This window comes from Zootoca vivipara, chromosome 11 (genome assembly GCF_965207765.1).
Source record: "Zootoca vivipara chromosome 11, rZooViv2.hap1.1, whole genome shotgun sequence".
In the NCBI taxonomy this organism is placed as follows: Eukaryota; Metazoa; Chordata; class Lepidosauria; order Squamata; family Lacertidae; genus Zootoca; species Zootoca vivipara.
The window spans coordinates 1,247,633-1,267,607 of NC_142594.1; the positions used below are offsets into that span (position 1 = coordinate 1,247,633).

At 45.3% G+C, this 19,975-nt stretch overlaps 1 protein-coding gene across 2 annotated transcripts in view; it reads right to left on the reverse strand.

The window, feature by feature from the left end:
- Nucleotides 1-1,016: 1,016 nt before the first annotated feature.
- Nucleotides 1,017-19,975, reverse strand: part of IGFBP3 (insulin like growth factor binding protein 3) — a 34,758-nt gene continuing 15,799 nt past the window's right edge. The window contains exons 3-4 of one of the 2 annotated variants that reach the window (XM_035101349.3): nucleotides 17,116-17,235; nucleotides 1,017-1,892 (exon numbers count right to left, since the gene is read on the reverse strand). In XM_035101349.3, the coding sequence (XP_034957240.2) occupies nucleotides 1,767-1,892; nucleotides 17,116-17,235 (246 nt within the window). In that variant the 3' untranslated portion in view covers nucleotides 1,017-1,766. Of the gene's footprint in view, nucleotides 1,893-16,506; nucleotides 16,990-17,115; nucleotides 17,236-19,975 lie in introns of those variants that run through there. The other variant, XM_088653448.1, reaches the window with a different exon arrangement.

Here is a 19,975-nt window from a genome sequence, read left to right on the forward strand (position 1 = left end):
TGAGACAGCCGTCTTGGGTGGCAAGACACTACTGTGTGGACGTTGCAAAAATCTTCCCAGCATAAGGAGCACAGAGTCCCCAATGAACTGGCATGTGGAAGCACCGCGAGTGGTCAGTGCAATCAAGCTGATTTCTCTGGCCCCAGGTCCCATGGAGGGGGGGCAATGGCTGGACATGTGGCCTGCTAAACATGGCTATTGTCCTGTTGCAACACCTAAACACCATTTTAGGAGCCTTTAATTTAGTTGATCCTACATGTATTTTCAGGGACGCAGGTGGCGCTGTGGTCTAAACCACTGAGCCTCAAAAGGTCGGTGGTTCGAATCCCCGCGATGGTATGACCTCCCCTTGCTCGGTCCCAGCTCCTTCCAACCTAGCAGTTCGAAAGCACGCCCAAACGTGCAAGTAGATTAATAGGTTTCCGTGCGCTGCTCTGGTGTCAGTGTTCCATTGCGCCAGAAGTGGCTTAGTCGTGCTGGCCACATGACCCGGAAAAACTGTCTGCAGACAAACGCCGGCTCCCTCAGCCTATAAAGCGAGATGAGCACTGCAACCCCAGAGTCGTTCGCGACTGGACTTAATGGTCAGGGGTCCCTTTAACTTTTTCCTGTATTTTCATCTCTGTCTCTGAGGTAACTAAAATCCTCCTTTTCCAATCTGCCTAGTTAATGGCTTAATCAATCTTATAAACACTTTGGATAGAGCTGATTAGACTAGCCCAGATAAGGTTAATTTAGGAGTGAACACCTTTCCTGAACTGTAGTTAGACATATAGAACACTTAATGCAAAATAATATTCTTAGTATGGCAAATATAAATCTTATCGTAAATAAGCTTCCTTGCTTGCTTTTCAAAATCCCTGCCATTTTTTGCTCCATGGACTTCTGACATATTGAAAGGGTGAGTAGCCTCCCTATCAAGAATACTACACTTATCTTGGAGATATAGATGCAAGCTTTGGAAAGTATCCTGGGGAAGAGAATTTGAAAGCATATGCTATAATGATTGTATAACATTTATGTTATATTTAAATAGTTTATTAAAAAAACAATTATATTAAATACAGACTAACAGAATATTCATAATACAGTATATTTTACAGAAAAAATAGCCAAGTAGAAACATGTTTCTTTTTTAAAAAGTTCTTTTAGCTTTCTTTTTAATAAAATATTTTACCCGTGAAGATAAAAGTTTCTCGTCAAACCTGTATAAAGACAAAACAAAAATGCTTTTACTTTGAAACCTTGGGTGTGATCCACTCCACACTATATTACTTATAAGTAATTTCACTGGAATAAAAATGAGCTCATGCTTAACTCCCCAACTGAAATCCAGGCAACTTAAAAAGTGCTTAGCTTGGATTGGGTCTTATCCAATATGTTTAATATCTTTACAAAGCTTACAGTCTATAAATTCTTCAACATAGAAGGAGAGTTATCTTTTGGGATCAAATTGGTCACAGGCTGTTAATTAAAAAACAAACCAACACAAAGTCAGTGGAGACTCCCTGAATCCATTCCGAAGTGCCTTTTAGCCCTTTACTTCTTTTCTGGGTATCCATAGTGCAGATTTAGTTGGGATTTCAGAACTCCTTGTGTGACCAGATGGAAAGCCAGAAGTGTGTCAGTGGCAGAGACTGACTCCCTGCAGTATCCGAAGGGGCCCAAACTCAGAGCTCCCAAGTCTATGCTGCAGCCCAGTCATTCCAAGGCTTCTGATGGTTAAAATGCCACACGCAGATTCCACAGAAGGTGGTGGATATCCCTCATTTTCTTTCTAGATTGTAGCAATGGACATCTCCTTTCCCCTTCCCATCATATCCAGGGAGTCGCTGCCCATATTTATCCACACACCAGCAGTAGCCTCTTTTTCGGCCTCTGGATGGACGACACTGCAAGACAAAAGAGGAGATTTGATTAGTGCCAACAGATCTACACAAGCCAAAGGTTTTGAGTGGTATTATGCCTGACGTATAGCATGGAAGGCAGATTGTAGGAGAGAAACAGCATGGGAGGCTTCAACTTCCCTGATATCTGATGAAACTCAAACTCTGCCAAGAATGTAAGGTCCAACAAATTCATCCATTGCCTCACTGACAATTCCATTTCCCAGAAGGTGGAAGAACCAACAAGTCCTCACCAATTGGGGGGGGGGGGGTGAAAGATGAAGCGGAAGTACTTGGAAACTTGGGAGGAAGTTTCATGATACAGAGGCAAGGGAAAGCTGAGTGTAGTCAGACATGCACTCTGGACTTTAAGGCGGCCAATTTCAGAAAGCTGAAGGTGTTACTGGGGGAGGGGCACCTCTGGCTCCTACCAAAGGCCTGCTTTTCCCCAGTTCAGTTAACCCCCACACAAAAACCTTGAAAAACTCTTTGGTGTTTTCCCTAAGTCAGAAAAATGTGCATGCATCTGGAGGGCATCAGCAATATCTAACTACTTCCAGCACTCTTTCAATGTTTTGCCTGCCTTCACTCTCTTAAGACTTGCTCCACTTGCAAAATCTGCTCATAAAGCAGGATGTACTATAGAGAACTGTGTTAGTGGCGTGCTGGCATAAACACAATTCCAATAAGAGGAGCCATGTGGGCATCTGAATGATGAAGGCACAATTCAGACACGTCTATGGACTTTTAAATCCCACTGGTCTCTGTGGGGAAGGTTTGTGATAGTCATCAATGCTCCGTTTGAATTCAGCAAAACTTAAATGTGTTATAACTTTGGGTGGATATTGCCCTGAGGACATTGCATGAGGATGAAGGATCCCCTGGGGCCACAGGCACAGTCGTGCATTTTAAGATTGGGCTGTAGGGTTTGAATCCTCAAGCCCAAAGGAAGTCAGAGAATTTCCCCTGAGCATATGCCAGTGCTGAGAATGAGTGGAATTTTGATGATCCATGTAGAAGGCATACAATCAAAGTTTACTTCCAATGCCAAATGAATGTTAAGGTTCTAATTATCGCACCATATAAGCTATTCATACCAGCCCCAAAACGTGAAGAAGCCTTATAAACTACATTAGTGTGTAACATTACACACTACAGCTGTCCACCACCATGGAGCTACATCAACCTTTAATGAGCCTATGGTAACCTCATGCGTAAGGGAGTTCCCTTTATTTGGGAAAGAAAGGCAGATGATTTTTTTATAGGCTGCAAAGGGAGCACATGCCTGGCCAAGACACTTTGGCAACAGAAGCCACTCTAGTTGGATCCGCTTGCCAGAGGAATTCCAGGCTTGCAGCTGACATTTATGAGCAGATACATTATCCCCTGCAACAGAGTTATCACTTCATTGAAGGCCTGCATGCCTCTTTCCTAATACACAAGGCTGTCTTTGTAAATAAATAAAAATATTTTCTAGAGAAAGCATTATTCCCTGCCATGATTTATCCAAACAGCAAAAGCAGAGGTTTGTTCCAGAAATAATAATTTAGTAAAGTTGGTGGGCAAGAAAGACTATGGTATTTTCCTGAACTCCCCTTTACAAAATAAAAAAATTCCTTCAGTAGCACCTTAAAGACCAACTAAGTTTATATTTTGGTATGAGCTTTCGTGTGCATGCACACTTCTTCTGATACCAGGTAGTACCAGATACTTCTTCAGGTATCTGAAGAAGTGTGCATGCACACGAAAGCTCATACCAAAATATAAACTTAGTTGGTCTTTAAGGTGCTACTGAAGGAATTTTTTTATTTTGCTTCGACTCAGACCAACACGGCTACCTACCTGTAACTCCCCTTTACAAGTTAAAAATAGCAAAGGTTATGTTTGGACCACACATATTAGGAAGCATCTCAGGTGGGGATAGAAAGCTCTCTAACATCTGTGAATTGTCATATCATGTGTTCCTTGGCAAACCTCCTTCTCCCAAATTGTGGAAGTTGCTGTTAACTGATTATTATCATCATCATTATCATAGTTTTATTTATACCCTGCCCATCTGGCTGGGTTGAATGTTGATAAGATTTTATGGCATAGGATTCAGGGAGCATCTTACTGCCAAAAATGTTTTTTTTTTTTTTAAGCATTGACAAAGTTAAGTTCAAGAAAAAGAAGAATTGGAAAAAACGTTTGGCCTGAAAATTTGCCAAAAAGCAAAGTACCTGAGTATTTGGCTAACCCCAAAGAGAATCAACCTGTTTCAGGATAATTATGTAAAAACTTGGGAGGAGATTAAAAAAAAACTTGGATATTTGGGGCAGACTCAAGTCATCTTTTACAGGAAGAAATTCGGTTATAAAAATGAGTGTGCTACCTAAATTACTTTTTCTATTTCAATCTGTTCCTGTGCTGGGGGGGCAATCTGTTCCTGTGCTGGCAAATATCTATTTCAAGGTTCATCTGGCAGGGGAAGAGGCCCAGAATCAAACATCAGATTTTAATTGACATTAAAGACAGAGGGGGCCTTTCCTTGCCAGATTTAAGATTGTATTATGAGGCGGTCTGTCTTACATAGCTAAAAGAATGGTGAACACTCAAAAATCCAGAACTGCTTGATTTAGAGGGATACAATAGGTATGGCTGGCACTCGTACCTAGCATACGAGAAAGTAAAAGTACACCAAAACTTCCTGAATCACATTATTAGGAAATCATTGTACAAGGGCTGGGAAAAATATAAAGATCTCCTAGAACCTAAAGCACCTTAGTGGATATCTCCAACTGAGGCACTAGCGGTAAAAAGAAAAAATACAGAGGGAAATTGGCCGACATACCAAGTGTTATTGAAATAAGACGAGAACCAGTTAAAGTTGAAGAAATTTGAAGAAGTGAGAGAATACATCACTGACTGGTTCCAATACTTCCAATTATTTGAGAGATTTAAAGTTGACAAAGGAAAAGGCTTTCCTCTAGAAAACTCAAGACTTGAAAGAGATTTAATCAAGACCAAAACCAAAGTTTCTCAAAAACATACCAACTCTGCCTTGACTGGGAAGTCAAGAAGGAGGCTGTTAAGCCAACTATGATTAGATGGGCCCAATATTTTGGCCACAGTATAGAGATGTCCCAGTAGGAAAATCTTTGGAAGGTCAACTGGAAGTTTCTGTCTTGCTATGTCATAAGGGAAATTTTCTAAAAGATGTTCTATCGCTGGCATTTGACACCTTGGAACCTAGCTAAGATGTATAAAAACCTTGCAAACAATTGCTGGAGATGTAGAGAGCCTGGTGGGACTACATTGCATATGTGGTGGACATGCAAAAGGATTAAATCATTCTGGAATGATATCTTGAACTTAAAAGAATATTGAAAGTGAATATCCCGAAAAAACCAGAATCATTTTCACTGGCATTACTGGGTGGTGCTGTGGGTTAAACCGCAGAGCCTAGGGCTTGCTGATCAGAAGGTCAGCGATTCGAATCCCCACAACGGGGTGAGCTCCCATTGCTGGGTCCCTGCTCCTGCCAATCTAGCTGTTCGAAAGCACGCTAAAGTGCAAGTAGATAAATAGGTGCTGCTCCGGCGGGAAGGTAAACAGCATTTCCGTGCGCTGCTCTGGTTTGCAAGAAGTGGCTTAGTCATGCTGGCTACATGACCCAGAAGCTGTACGCCAGCTCCATCAGCCAATAAAGCAAGATAAGCGCCGCAACCCCAGAGTCGTCCGCGGCTGGACCTAACGGTCAGGGGTCCCTTTACCTTTACTGGTTTGGAAATTCCTAAAAAGATAATGAAAACCTTTTTGTATGCCGCCACTGCTGCGAGGGTTATAATATATAATAGCTACACATTGGAAGTAGATATGTGCCCACCAGATTTGATTGGGCATTGAAACTGACAGAATATGTGGAGTTAGATTATTTATCAGAAAGAATTAAAGATAAATCCAAGCAGGAGTTTTAAGGAATATTTAAAAAGTAGTTGCTGCAATCTGAAAACAGTAGTGGCCTTTGAGTAATTTCTGTAGATAATAAATATCAAAAGGAAAACAGATAGAAATGACAATATCTTAAATAATAAGAAAATAGATAAATATAGGCAATAGGTTTACTAGCACAAAATGGAAAGGGACGGGAAGTCATTTATTTATGAATAATATTATGATTTTAAAAATTGCGTCTTTCTTTTTATGTGCGTGTATGTAACATTAGAGTTGATGATAATCTATATAAATAAAAATGTAAAGATAACCTTGTGCAAAATCCATAATCTCCTAAAGTGCTTGACCGATCGCTTTGAAAATTTGACACAACATTGCCACACCGTACACAAGCGTTTTCATATACCAGTATCTAGATTATATAGATGTCTCCCCTGTGACAGGTAAGAACATGCTTTTTTAGAAAAACATCGCCATCTGCTGGGTGTTAAGGCAGCACAGCCTCAGTCAGCAGTGCCTCAGGATGCCACAGCTGCTGCCATTGGCTACAGACTATCTGTGACATCACAATAACATGGCATTGCCCAGCCAGCACAGCTGAGGATGCTGCATCATAATCTCAGGCCTCAGCTGCTGCCATTGGCTGAAGACTATCTGTGACATCACAAAAAACCATGGCAACCTACTGAATATAAATGTGCGAGCGTGCAGAGGCTGCTGGGTGTGGCTGTCCCCTGGGCGGGGAGGGCAGGGGCTGAATCCTGTCCCTTCACCCGCCAGGACCCGCTGTGGGAACTGACCAGGCCCTCCCCAAGATGCGCATGGGGTATGCAAGGAGGAGAGGGAGTGGAGTTGGGGTGGTGAATGTCGTCAAGTGGGAGGAGAATGTCACGCAGCAGGGGGGGGAAGAGAGAGGGGTGTTGTGATGTCATGCAGCAGGGGTGGGGAATGGGGGCTCTGGGTGGTGGAGGCCCATGGGCTTGGGGAGGATGAATGGATCGGGATGGGACAGGGTGGGGTGGGGGGATTTTCCACAATGCGCATGGGTGGGGGAGTTGCTTTCCCGTTTAACAGACTGAGCCACAGCAACGCGTGGCCGGGAACAGCTAGTAATGAATATAAATATACTTTGGAAACATAGAATGAATATATATATATATATATATATATATATATATATATATATATACACACAGAGAGAGAGTGGTCCCTTGACTTACGAACTTAATCTGTTCCGAATGCACTTTCGTAGGTTGAAAAGTTCGTAAGTCGAAGTGCGGCTTCCCATAGGAAAAAAAATATTGGAAAAATTCGTAAGTTGAGGAAACCGCATTTAAACTGCCAACCGTTTCCGTTCGGATGTAGAAAAATTCGTGAGTGTGCGGCCATTTGTCCTGTTCGTAAGTCGAAACCTACGGATGTTGAGTCATTCGTAAGTAGAGGGACCACTGTATATATATATATATATGAATGATGTAAAGATACAATTGTGAGCAATAAAGCAGAAAAGATTTTTTTAAAAAATAAAGAAAACAAAAAGGTGTTCGCAAAGCAGGATTAGCTTAAGAAAAAGAAAACCTACCCATCACCAAGGACTATGGCCTCCTCCAGGCCCACCATGAAGGTCTTTGAGAGCCATATGAGGTGTTCCAGTTTTTGCATGTCTACTATTGGCCCTCTTCAGGTGCAAGGAATCTGAAGTTGAGTGTCTGCTCAGAGCCTCCCTTTTTTCCTTTCAGCGCTGGTAGTCAAGGGGTAGGGAAACCAACCCTTTCGCCTGTTATATTATGGTGCCTGGGAAGAAGCAAGGAGGTAGGCCGCCTCTTGCTCAGGGCCCCTGCTAGGTGCTTAAAGGACTCAGGATGGAGGTTTGTGACAAATTTGCACAGCCTAATTTATCTGTAGAGATACCTCTAGGCAAGGCAAGTGCTGGGGTCTTACCAGCAGTGCACTTTAAGCCAAGTTACTACATGTACTTAAAAGGGGGGGGGGAGGTCCACACAGAAATCCAATGAGGACACAGCTGGAGCAGAGTAAGGTAACTCCCTCTGCAACTGAATGACAAGGAGACCAAACTAACTGATGCTTTTAAAAATATGCTGGTGTCTCAAATTAGTGATGCCTTTCACAAATGAGACCCGCTTCCTTGCAGAGTCTGCTGCCCTGCCCCTCGCAGTTGTGAGGCAAGACTCAAGCATCATCCACATGAACTATGACAACCTGAAGATACTCACAAAACAAGAAGTTTATTTGCATGCTGAGCTCTTTCGGCTAGTTAACCCCTACTTTCTGCTAGGTCTACAATCCCTCAGCTAGGACAGTTTGGGAACAGCGGAGGCTTTCTGCAATCTCTTTCCCTTCTCGGGCTGCAGCCTCCTGTGCTGGGCAGACTCCTCTCCCTCCCAAATGTTTGCTTTATCCATGTTTATATGATTACAGTATATGAACTAACACCGCTTTATTCTAGCTGAAAAATAAAGTGTGTATTCTCTTAGACCTTCAGGCAGGAAAACATCATGCCACGTGCTAGAATAGCACAATGCTAACTGTCCTACTGAGAGATCCTCCAGGGGTTGGTTGGCTGGCACTGTGTATTCAACAATTCTCTGTGCCGAAATGGAGCCCTGCACCAGAACGAGAGGAAAACCTGTGACAGAGGAAAGCATTAACAATTGGCTGAGCACTGGTGGAGAAAAGATGTCACCATTTTTCTTCACTTGTCCCTTTGCTGCATAGGTGAATTTTGGATCAACTGAGTTTAAATACGACTTTTTCAATAACTGTTGTCATTTGTGAGTGTTTTGTGAGGGGTGTGTGGGAGCAATTGATATCCTAATGGACCACAGCGGATCACTGGCACGCAAAGCCACTACATGGCACCAAAATCAGGACAGGGGCATTGTCAGGGTGGGACAGAGCACAGAGGAAACCACTTGTGTAGCCTACATCAGCTCAAAAGGCTTTCTGCAATCTCACAGCAAGCTACATATAATCACAATATTATGTTGCTGTGTATGTGTATCTCATAAGGCAACACAGCAGGAAGGAAACTATGTGATCTCAAAGAGCAAACTAGAGAGCCTGTTTTTCTGCCACCAGAGAATGAGTAGCTAGGGCAGAGGGTTAGGGCAGAGAGTGTCTAAACCAAGTGAGATTAACAAGTATTCATTGCTTGACTAGCTACTTCATTTTTCTGCAGATTCACTAACATAGAATCACAAAACTGTAGAGCTGGGAGGGACCCATCTAGGCCCTTGCAATGCAGGAATCTCCACTAAGGCATCCATGACAGATGGCTATCCAACCTCTGCTTAAAAACCTCCAAGGAAGGAGAGTTTGCACCCTCCCAAGGGAGACCTTTCCGCTGCCAAACAGCTCTTGATGTCAGAAAGTTCTTCCTGATGTTTAGTCGGAATCGACTTTCTTGCAGAGTCTCCTCGAACTGCAACACCTGGGAGGAGATGTGCCTATAGAAACCTCTGACTGCTGTGTGGCTGCCCTGAAGGCCAATGTCCTGCTGCTCACACTCCAAGCTCAAGTGGTGACTGACTCCAGGGGTTCGTTCCCTTGGAACGTAGCTCAGCAGAGACTGTGGTGTCTTTAGGGTATGTGGTTTTCTTTGCACATTTTTAGCACTTCAGTGGGTCTTGCTTCTCCATTAGATTTCTAGAGAAGCCCCCAATTCAGCTTTGCGTCCAGCACAGAGCAAGTCATATCCCTTGGACTTTGACTTCCAGCATCAGCCAGGTGAAGGGTGGGCAGGTGAGGAAGTGCCTACCTCCTTCCGGGAGAGCAGCATCCTTCATTGCCACGGCGGCCACACGACTCACTCTGGGAGATGCTGATGAGAACACTGAGGGGCCAAGCAAGGCCAGTCAATGCCTTACAAAGAACCCAGCCAACTGGTTTAGCGTGGTCCCTTTGCACAGATTCTCACCATCCTACATTCACAGGCTCCCTGGTCTGGAAGGGACCCCCAAGCCTGTAAGAATATAATTCAACTTCCTCCACACAGGAAAGTAGTAGGGAGATGAAGGAATGAAGTATCCATCCCAGGAACAGGTTGAGTGAGAACAAGGCCTTCGAAGCTGGCTGGTGTTAAATGCTGCATCATTTTCCTACCTGCTGCTTTTCTCCCACAGCTCCCCCTTTGAAATGTTTTTCTACCCCCAAACTTTGGCAGAGCTACAGATGTACACACACCCCTGACATGAAGCAACACACAGTACAACGCTTGCTCCAGAGGAATTATAAATTGAAATTGGGGGGAGGGGTGGCCACGCTGGCAGTGGAGAGGACTGTGCAATTTTAAAAAAATATATATGCTGTGGACAGAGCCCCAAGGGGACATCTGAACGTATCTGTAGTGCTGGAGTGAACAGTCCTCCTGGAGCAGCACAGCTGCTGGAATTTGAATGCCCACCCCCACCCCACCCCCTGCCCACCCCATGGAATAAATCCAAGGTTCACACTAATAAGGAGTGAGGCATCAGCTGTTGCTGCTGCGTGGAGCCTGTGTCTGAAGTTCCTGCAAACGATAGCTGTAAGAGACAGCGAGCACCAATTTCCAGGAACATGTATTCAGTTATTGTTCTTGGCAATAAATCAGGCAACAGCCCAAAGTGGCAAAATCTATGCTTACTGTTGATTCATTTGATCAACTTTTCTTAATTTATTATGCCTTGGTTGTGGCAGTGGTCAAAAAGATTATTAATAATGTCATTATCTTTTAGGAGGTTGTATTTTAGAGGGTGAGAAGTGAAGACAGGGTAGAGGCCAGGACTACCATCTGATACTTTACTGATACTTTAAACACACTGAACTCACTTCTGAGTCAATCACAGAGGAACGTACAGTTTCTTAAAAGAAACATGCATAGGATTGCACTGTAAAGAGCGTATCTGCCTCTTTTAGAAAGGACTTTCCCTGGAAAAATATGTTTTGCAATGCAACAATTGTCACCCTGATCTCCGTTGTCTGCCTTGCTTTCCAGTCTCCTGCCCATGCTTTAAGGGGACAAGGGAAGGTGGGTGGGTGTCCCCCTCCTGGGTGCCAGCCAGCCAGTCAGCACATGGGCACAGCTGGTATCCCATGAGCTTTACCATCAACAGGTAACTGCATGCCTGCATAGTGTTACGGTAAGTTGTTGTATCTGGCCACCAATCTAAAAATATTTATTGGGTGGCTTACAAACAAAACCAAAGCAGTATTAAAAATATAATGTATAAAAATTTAAAAACTATTTTTTAAACAAAAATTTCCTAGCAATCGCATAAACTGCATAGTTTACAGCCCAGATTAAAATTATAGCAGTCAAATGTTAGTTTAAAATGCAACTTTAAAAGTCTCTGCTTGGCACTGAAAAGACCCCAGAGAAGGCACCAGGTGAGCTGGGGAAGTTCTTCCGCAGCATGAGTTACCACCGTGGAAAAGGGCCCCTGTTTCCTTGGTAAGCCCCCACCTCCCACCCCTTGGCAGAGAATCTGGAGCATCTTCAAGTTCACTTGCATGTGGCTTCGAAAGCTCCTTGCCAACCTCTCCAGACCACTCTGCCCTGAAAAGAGCTAGCCCCTTGACTATCTAGCAGGAATCCCATCCCTGCTTCTTCAATTCTGGATAAAAAGAAGCTAAATGCACAATTCCAAATTGCTAAAAGCCAGAAAGAAAACCCTGCAAAATGATATGACCATTGCGAGAATTAGAAGACAATGTGAACTATCTGAAAATATGGTTCTAATTTGTTACATCTAGTCCATGGGGTAAAGCAAAAATTCACAACGTAGCACAGACACTTTTGATTTAAACAAAACTCTTCTTCAGGATGGACGTGAAACAACAAAAGGGGGGGGGGGAGAATAAGATGTTCCAAGTGGAAGCCCAGACTTCTCTCCCCAGAGTGATTAAGGCAGCTTGCACCTGGTAATAAAGATTGCTTTCTCAGAAAATCTAAAAGTCAGCAGTTATTAGAATCCGTTTCTGGCCCTAATATTGCTCTATTGTAAGAAGATAGCAGAGCTAGGGGAGAACATGGTTACTGTAACAGGAACAAGATCTAGATTCAGTACTTGAAACCTGAACTACAGCCCCAAATATAAACGGAGGAAAATCCTCAGCTGTTCAAGATAAGCTGTAGGGGGAAATATAAAGCAAGTGTTGCACTCCTTCTACTTGGACAATGAAGAAAAGTGAAATCAAGGCCTCACAAATGCCTTTATGCCTTGGACGACTGAAACTGCCTTTAAAGATGTCACACACAGAGAGCAAGTCAACATAAGGGAAACAATTCCTTAACATAGAAGTCTGTGTACTCTTTGGAAGGTACAGCAGGTTGGCTGGTCGCTTGATGTTGACTTTCTTCATTTCCAACTCCCAAACCACATGAAAGGCCAACGAAAACATACAGAGAATGCTTTACTAATAATATTCTCTAATGAAAGCACAGCAGTCATCGCTGTAAAGCTGCTGCAAAATGGCAACTGGAAGCAGGAGGTGTAGCCTGGGAAACCATTCATGGGAAAGAGGGTGGTTCATGTGGCAAAACTATCTTTTAAAATGCAATGCGCCGTGCAAAATAGCGAGGAAGCCTCATGCAATATCAGCTTTAAGCACTTGCATATCTAAAAACAGGAGGTATTGGGAATCACTTGCCAGGAAGCCATGTCTCCCAGCTTGGAAATCATGATATAAAATTCACATCCTCTAATGGTTGCCTGACATGTTTCAGAACTGACCTTGATCCTGAAAACAGGTTAGGGATCTGTGACATCACTGTGTCACACATCACAAAGTACCAAATTTTTCCATCTATAAGACGCCCCCTAATTTTTGACATTATTTTTTAGGGGGGAAACCTAGTCTTATACACAGAAAAATACGGTAGTTTCATCTTGGGATAATACGGTTTCTTGACCACAATGGTCCAAGCACTGGTAACTTCAAGACTGGATTACTGCAATGCAGTCTATGTGGGGCTTCCTTTCAGCTTGGTCCAGAATGCTGCAGCACGACAACAGGGGAACACCTGGTACTGGGGATAATAGTTTCACTGATGCACAGGAAACTGAGATGGTCCTACAGAAACCTGCTGAAGGGCAGTGTCACGGTCTGGTCGGCGGGAGGTAGCAGGCCCGCCTGAGGACGTCAGGATCGGGGGCAAGATGGTGGTGTGGAAGCAGGAATGGGGTCCAGATGGTGCAGGGCTGAGGGTCCAGCAGCAGGCAGTCACAGGGTCAAGGAACCGAAGGTTGGGAAGCAGGGCGTCACGGAAGCGAGGGCCCGAGGGTCAAGGAGCAAGGCGGAGACGAAGGTCTGGGAGTCGAGGAGCAAGGCATCAGCAAGGCGAAGGTCCAAGGAGCAAGGCGAAGGATCTGACAGGAGGCCAGATGCAACAAGGCAGGGATCGCGTTGCTGTGGCAAAGAGCTGAAGGGAAATGCTGAGCTTTTATCCCTCCCAGCTATTGCCACCAGGTGCAGTGAGTTATCAAGTAGCCTCACCTGAGTGGCCACTCCTAGCTTATCCAGCACAAGCTGAGGCAGGCCCCAGTCCTGCAAAGCACTACAGGCCCCAGAGCCTGACTCCTGGCCATACTCCTGACAATACTCCCCCCCATAGGGAAACGGGGTTCCACCCCCGGTCATGGCCCAGGCTTATCTGGGAACTTCCATTGGAAGGCTGGTTCCCAGGATCGCTCCTCCGGCCCGTAGCCCACCCAGTCAATTAGGTATTGGAGCTTCCCACGGAGCCACCTCAAGTCCAGGACCTGGGCAACCTGGAACTCCTCATGGCCGTCAACCTGGACCAGTGGTGGTGGTGGGGTTAATGCGGCCCGTAAAATGGTCCGTGTGGCAAGGTTTCAGCAGGGATACATGGAACACGGGGTGGATCTTCAGAGAGGGGGGAAGCTCCAACTTGTAGGCGACCGGGTTGACCTGCTGCAGGATGGTGAAAGGTCCCTGGTACTTGTAGTCCAGCTTAGCCGAGGGACGTTTCATGCGGTGCCTCCAATTCCTTGCTGGTGCCTCCAATCTGCTTGCGCCTTGTAGTCTGCCTTGGCTCTCCCTAGGTGCTGTACCAGGTCGGCTTGTGTCTCCTGGATGTGGGAGACCCGATCATTGGCGGAAGGCACGAGAGAAGCCGCGGGGGTACAGGGATGATTGCGTGGGTGGTACCCGAAGTTGGCGTAGAAAGGGCTCTGCCCTGTGGAGGCATGGCAGGAGTTGTTATAGGAGAACTCAGCCAGTGGAATAGGTCCAACCAGTCGTCCTGATAGTAGCTCAGGAAACAGCGGAGATATTGCTCCAGGACTTGATTAACCCTTTCCGTCTGACCGTCTGTCTGAGGGTGGTACGCAGAAGAGAGGCATCTCTCGATACCCAGTCCCTTGAGGAAGGCTGCCAGAACCGGGACGTGAACTGGAGTCCCCTATCGGAGATCACTGCGTCCAGTAGCCCATGTAGCCAAAACACATGTTCAAGGAACAAGTGGGCCGTCTGTGGGGCGGTGGGAAGGGTTCGAGTCGGGATGAAATGTGCCATCTTGGTGAGTGAATCCACCACCACCAGAATGACCGACTGTCCTTTGGCCGCAGGGAGGTCCACGATGAAGTCCATGGAAAGCGTCAACCATGGCCTGTGGGGGGTGAGTAATGGCTGAAGAAGCCCCAGAGGCTTCTGCCGTGGAACCTTGGTCCGGGCACAAGTCTCTCAGGACCGCACATACCGTTTAATGTCTGCCCAAACCCCTGGCCACCAGAACGTGCGAGTCAATAACCGCAGAGTCTTCGCGTATCCCCCATGTCCAGCGGTCTGCGCGTCATGGCACTGTTTCAAAACCTGAGTCTGGAGCGGCCCCTCCGGATATAGAGCCGGCCGCGATGGTACACACACCCATCCCGAACATCAAGCGGCGCACCCCCGGTCCTGAAGGTACTGGGCCGGGATCCAACCAGTCTTTGGTGAACAGGTCCTGACAGCTCACCAGACGAACCTCCGCCTGAAAGTCCTGCTCCCAGGTTCCATGGAGAAAATTGGTCGGGGATAACATGGGTGCCGGCTCCGAATCGTCATCCCCAGAGTCCGAGTCCCTCAGGGAAAGCGCGTCCGCCTTCCCATTCTTTCGCCACTGACGGTACTCACGGTCTGGTCAGCGAGAGGTAGCAGGCCCACCTGAGGACATCAGGACCGGGGGCAAGATGGTGGTGTGGAAGCAGGAACGGGAAGATGGTGCAGGGCTGAGGGTCCAGCAGCAGGCAGTCGCAGGGTCAAGGAACCGAAGGTTGGGAAGCAGGGCATCACGGAGGCGAGGGCCCGAGGGTCAAGGAGCAAGGCGGAGGTGAATGTCCGGGAGTCAAGGAGCAAGTTGTCGGCAAGGTGAAGGTCCAAGGAGCAAGGAGCAAGGTGAAGGATCAAGGAACAGGAGGCCAGATGCAACAAGGCAGGGATCGCGTTGCTGTGGCAAAGAGCTTAAGGGAAATGCTGAGCTTTTATCCCTCCCAGCTCTTGCCACCAGTGAGTTATCAAGTGGCCTCACCTGACTGGCCACTCCTTGCTTCTCCAACACAAGCTGAGGCAGGCCCCAGTCCTGCAAAACACTACAGGCCCCAGGCCCACTACAGACTCCTGCCCATACTCCTGCCTGGCAGAAAACCACAAGAAGCTAGCAGTTGGAGGGAATAACTCGTGCTTTCAGTTGTTTCTATACTAATGCACAGAGTAAAGGAAACAAGCAGGACAAATTTGAGCTCTTAGTATAGGATGATGAATATGACCTAATAGGCATTACTGAAATCTGGTATGATACTCTTGGCTGGAATGTAGAAATTGAGCGGTTTAACCTATTCAAAAATGATTTACTGAACAGGAAGGAATGAGTAGCATTATATACAAATGATGTGTACAACCTGTGAAGAGATCCATGACTTGGAGCATGGAAGGCAAATTGAGAGTATCTGGGTAAAAACTATAGGAAAGGGAAAGAACAGTGACCTTACTGTGTGTGCCTGCCAAAGACCTCAAAGTCAGACTGAAAACTTGGATGATGTCTTCCTAGATCAGATCATCAAATATTCAAATAGGGGAGATATATTAGTCATGACAGACTTCAACTGTCCCAATATTTAAAGGGTACTAAAGGAGCTTGCGGATATAATCTCAGAGCTTCTGTCTAATATATGAAAATTCTTGGAGAACAGGTGAGGTCCCTGTGGAATGGAGGTGGGCAAATGTGTGGGGTGGTGGTGGTGGTGGACCTGTACTGGTCAGCTTGATATCAATACCAGGAAAGAGCAGATTATTAAACGGTCAGTCTGTGAGCACCTAGAAAAGGATGCTGTGATTACCAAGACCCAGCATGGGTTTCTTAAAAATAAGTCAAGCCACGTGAACCTCTTTTCTTTTTCTTTTTGAAGGAGTTACAAGTTTGGTGGATCAGGAGAAGGCAGTGGATGTAGTGTTATTTTATTTCAGTAAGGCTTTTCACAAAGTTCCCCAGACGATGAAAAACACCCCCTAAAACAGCAATTTAACACGAATTTTACTAATGAGACCATTGCTCCATAAAATGAAGGCAAGAGTTCTGATTAAATGAAAATTATGCACTATCCTAATTCAAGTAAATGAGGGTCAGCATGCATACAGAGAAAACAAGATGCAAAGTCTGCAAGGTGAGCATGTTTCTGTCTGAACTAACCAAGGTCTGGTGGTCTGCAATTGTCAAGAACTGTCATAATCTCATGGGGCAGGTGCCCCAAATCCAGACTGCTTGAGATGCCAGCATTACTTAGAAGTAAATGTTCTGAGTGCATATCACTTTCTTGATCTCATGATCTAGATTTTGGAAGCAATCCTTGGCAGCATGGAAAGGATACATATGTGAAGTTGCTCCGGTTGCTGTCTGTAACATGACCCAACTCCATTTTTCTAGGAACCCTCAGGCAGCTAATTACTACTCAAAGCATTGATGTATTACAGCCATATGCTCCTTTTGCTGTCCACCCCCTCTTCTTTTTCAGAGAGCTGCTTCTTTTTTCAGCGAAGGGTATACTGGAAACTAGGGCCAGGGTCAAGCTCATCTGTGACTTGGCAGGGCTTTCTCCAATTTGATCTGCTGTTCTTGACATCAATTGCATCTGACAAGAAGCACTGGAGCTAAGCCAGCAGGTGCCCCAAACTGCTGTATTTGATAAAAATGGCATGGGCTGAAGATTAGTTATTTGTTGCTCAGTGATATTTTATTGGAATTACTGACTATAACAGAAGAAGGAAGGAGAAACATAAATGGCTGAGGCATTTCACTCACCTGTTTTTTCTTGTAGAATCCCTTCTTGTCGCAATTCGGAATATGCAATCCTCTCGGGCTTAAGACATTCAGAATCTTGAGGTTGCTTAATGTGTCTTCCACTTCTCTGCGACAAGGACCCTGCCAATTAGAAGGATCACTTATTTAAATATGCCAATACTCTTAGCATTCGATTTTACACTATGGTAAACACTTGTATTAAGTGTTGTATTAAATTTTGACTAAAAGAACAAAAGAATACGAAAGGGTTAAGGAAGAACATTTCCTTAGCCCTGGGTGAAGCCTCCAGAGGGGTGTCACTGTGGGTTTTTGACCCGGGTGAAATAAAGCCTAGCTTTGCTCGGTCTTAGCTGAAGGTTTCTTGAATATTAGAGAGCCAACTTTGTCTTCACATAAAGGCAGCTGGACTCACACATCTGCCTATCAAGAATTTGGCTGCTTTAACTACTATTTACACAGCAGATTGTAAGAAGGCTTATATTTAAAAAATGAAAAAAATGCTCCCAAGCTAGCTGTACCCATGTAGAGAACTGCATTTAGGGATCGAATAAACAGCCACCTCACTGTGAAGACATTTGGTGGGAAGAAGGGGAGATCCCCTCCTTCAGAGCAGCTGATTAACACCCACACTCACCTATTGGACCACACTTTCCAGGCTCAACTCTGCACTTTAAAGCTCTGCATCCAAGTGCTTTTTTGGGGGGCGGGGAGTCTTTTTTGGCCCCTTTGCTTTTCCCAGGATACCCGCTCTTTAACACTGGATCAGAACAAACAACAATTCAGGGTTTCGGCAGATTGCCGTTTGCTCCAATTGAGGGGTAAAGAGCAGGCTTTTGCGGGAAACACAGCAGGGCATTTAAAAAGGCACTCAGAAACACAACACAAAAGGAAGTCTGCATGAGCCTTATGGAAATAAACTGTCTGACAGCATCAGTTTGGGTGTGAAACTCCCCTTTGCCCTCGATACCCGCATGTGAGCATCTACTTCCGCATGTGCAAAGCCCTGCAGGAAACCAGCCAACCCACCCAAGGCTGGTGCATTTTAAAAACTACACCTAAACTGCAAATTTAGGGTAATGGGTTGAATCCTAAGATTAACTCCGGGAGAAGGCCTGGGGGCTACTAGGATCCAAAGCAGATTTGGGACACTTCTCCCACAGCAGCAGTCTCTCATGCCCCACGCCCATAGTGGTGGTTTGGGGGGGGGGGTCTCCTGACCCTCTGGAGTAGTTTTGGGGAGCACACACGGCCACAGAAGTAGCAGCAGAAATTCCTTACGTTAAGTTGTCTTAGGACCCACAAAATTAACCACAATATGGCCATTTTATTTACACACGCATTTTAACTACAGTGGCACCTCTGGTTAAGAACTTAATTCATTCTGGAGGTCCGTTCTTAACCTGAAACTGTTCTTATCCTGAGGTACCACGTTAGCTAATGGGGCCTCCCATTGCCACAGTGCCACAATTTCTGTTCTCATCCTGAAGCAAAGTTCTTAACCCGAGGTACTATTTCTGGGTTAGCAGAGTCTGTAACCTGAAGCGTTTGTAACCTGGGGTACCACTGTACAGGTAGCAACCGATTTGCACGGGGATTCTGGATCCCCACATGCATCAGTAGGGCCCACATAAGGCCACCCCTCTTTGCTATGTTTTCAGGGCACTTCTAGGTTTCACATGAAGCATGCAGACATGGTTGCACACAGATTGGACACACCTATAATTTTCGCTGCCTGTATCTCTGTTGATCCCATTCTATTTGGCAACTGGCAATTTGGGGCTCAGGTAGGTAGTCGTGTTGGTCTGACACAGTTGAAATAAATTAAAAAAATTGTCCAGTAGCACCTTAGAGACCAAATACATTTGTTCTGGGTATAAGCTTTCGTATGCATTCGTATACCCAGAACAAACTTTGTTGGTCTCTAGGGTGCTACTGAACAATTATTTTAATTTGGGGCTGTTATTTATTTCTCAGTGTTTTTTTATTTTACATGTGTTTATTGCTTTATCATATACAACTGCAAGCATTTTAAAGATATTTAGCATGATTCTAATTGCAGTATAATATATGTTTGCCTATTGCCAGGCTGCCAGAAAAGCCCTTCCGTCTGTAAGCAGAAACAGGCATGGCTTCACAGTACAGTGGTACTTTGGTTTTCGAACATCTCCGTTGACGAACATTTCGGTTTTTGCATGCCATAAACCCAGAAGTAAATGCTTTGGTTTTTGAACATGTCTCAGAAGTCAAACCCGTCATGCGTCTTCTGTATTGAGGCTTCCATATTAAGTTTTCGGTTTTTGAATGTTTCAGAACTCGAACGGTATTCCAGAACTGATTACGTTCAAAAACCAAGGTACCACTGTAATTAACTTTTTTGCCCAGTAACCAAGGAGACAGCTCACGGCACATCCATCACCTACTGGTCAATTTTTGAAATCCTGGCTTTCATCTCACAATGAAACCAGGTCTGTTCATTGGCATACAGTACTGTCAACAATAAAGGGACCCAGGTGGCGCTGTGGTTAAACCACTGAGCCTAGGGCTTGCTGATCAGAAGGTCGGCGGTTCGAATCCCTGTGACGGGGTGAGCTCCCATTGCTTGGTCCCAGCTCCTGCCAACCTACCAGTTCGAAAGCACATCAAAGTGCAAGTAGATAAATAGGAACCGCTACAGCGGGAAGGTAAATGGCGTTTCCATGTGCTGCTCTGGTTTGCCAGAAGCGGCTTTGTCATGCTGGCCACATGACTTGGAAGCTGTACGCCGGCTCCCTTCGCCAATAATGCGAGATGAGCGCGCAACCCCAGAGTCGGTCACGACTGGACCTAATGGTCAGGGGTCCCTTTACCTTTACCTTTACTG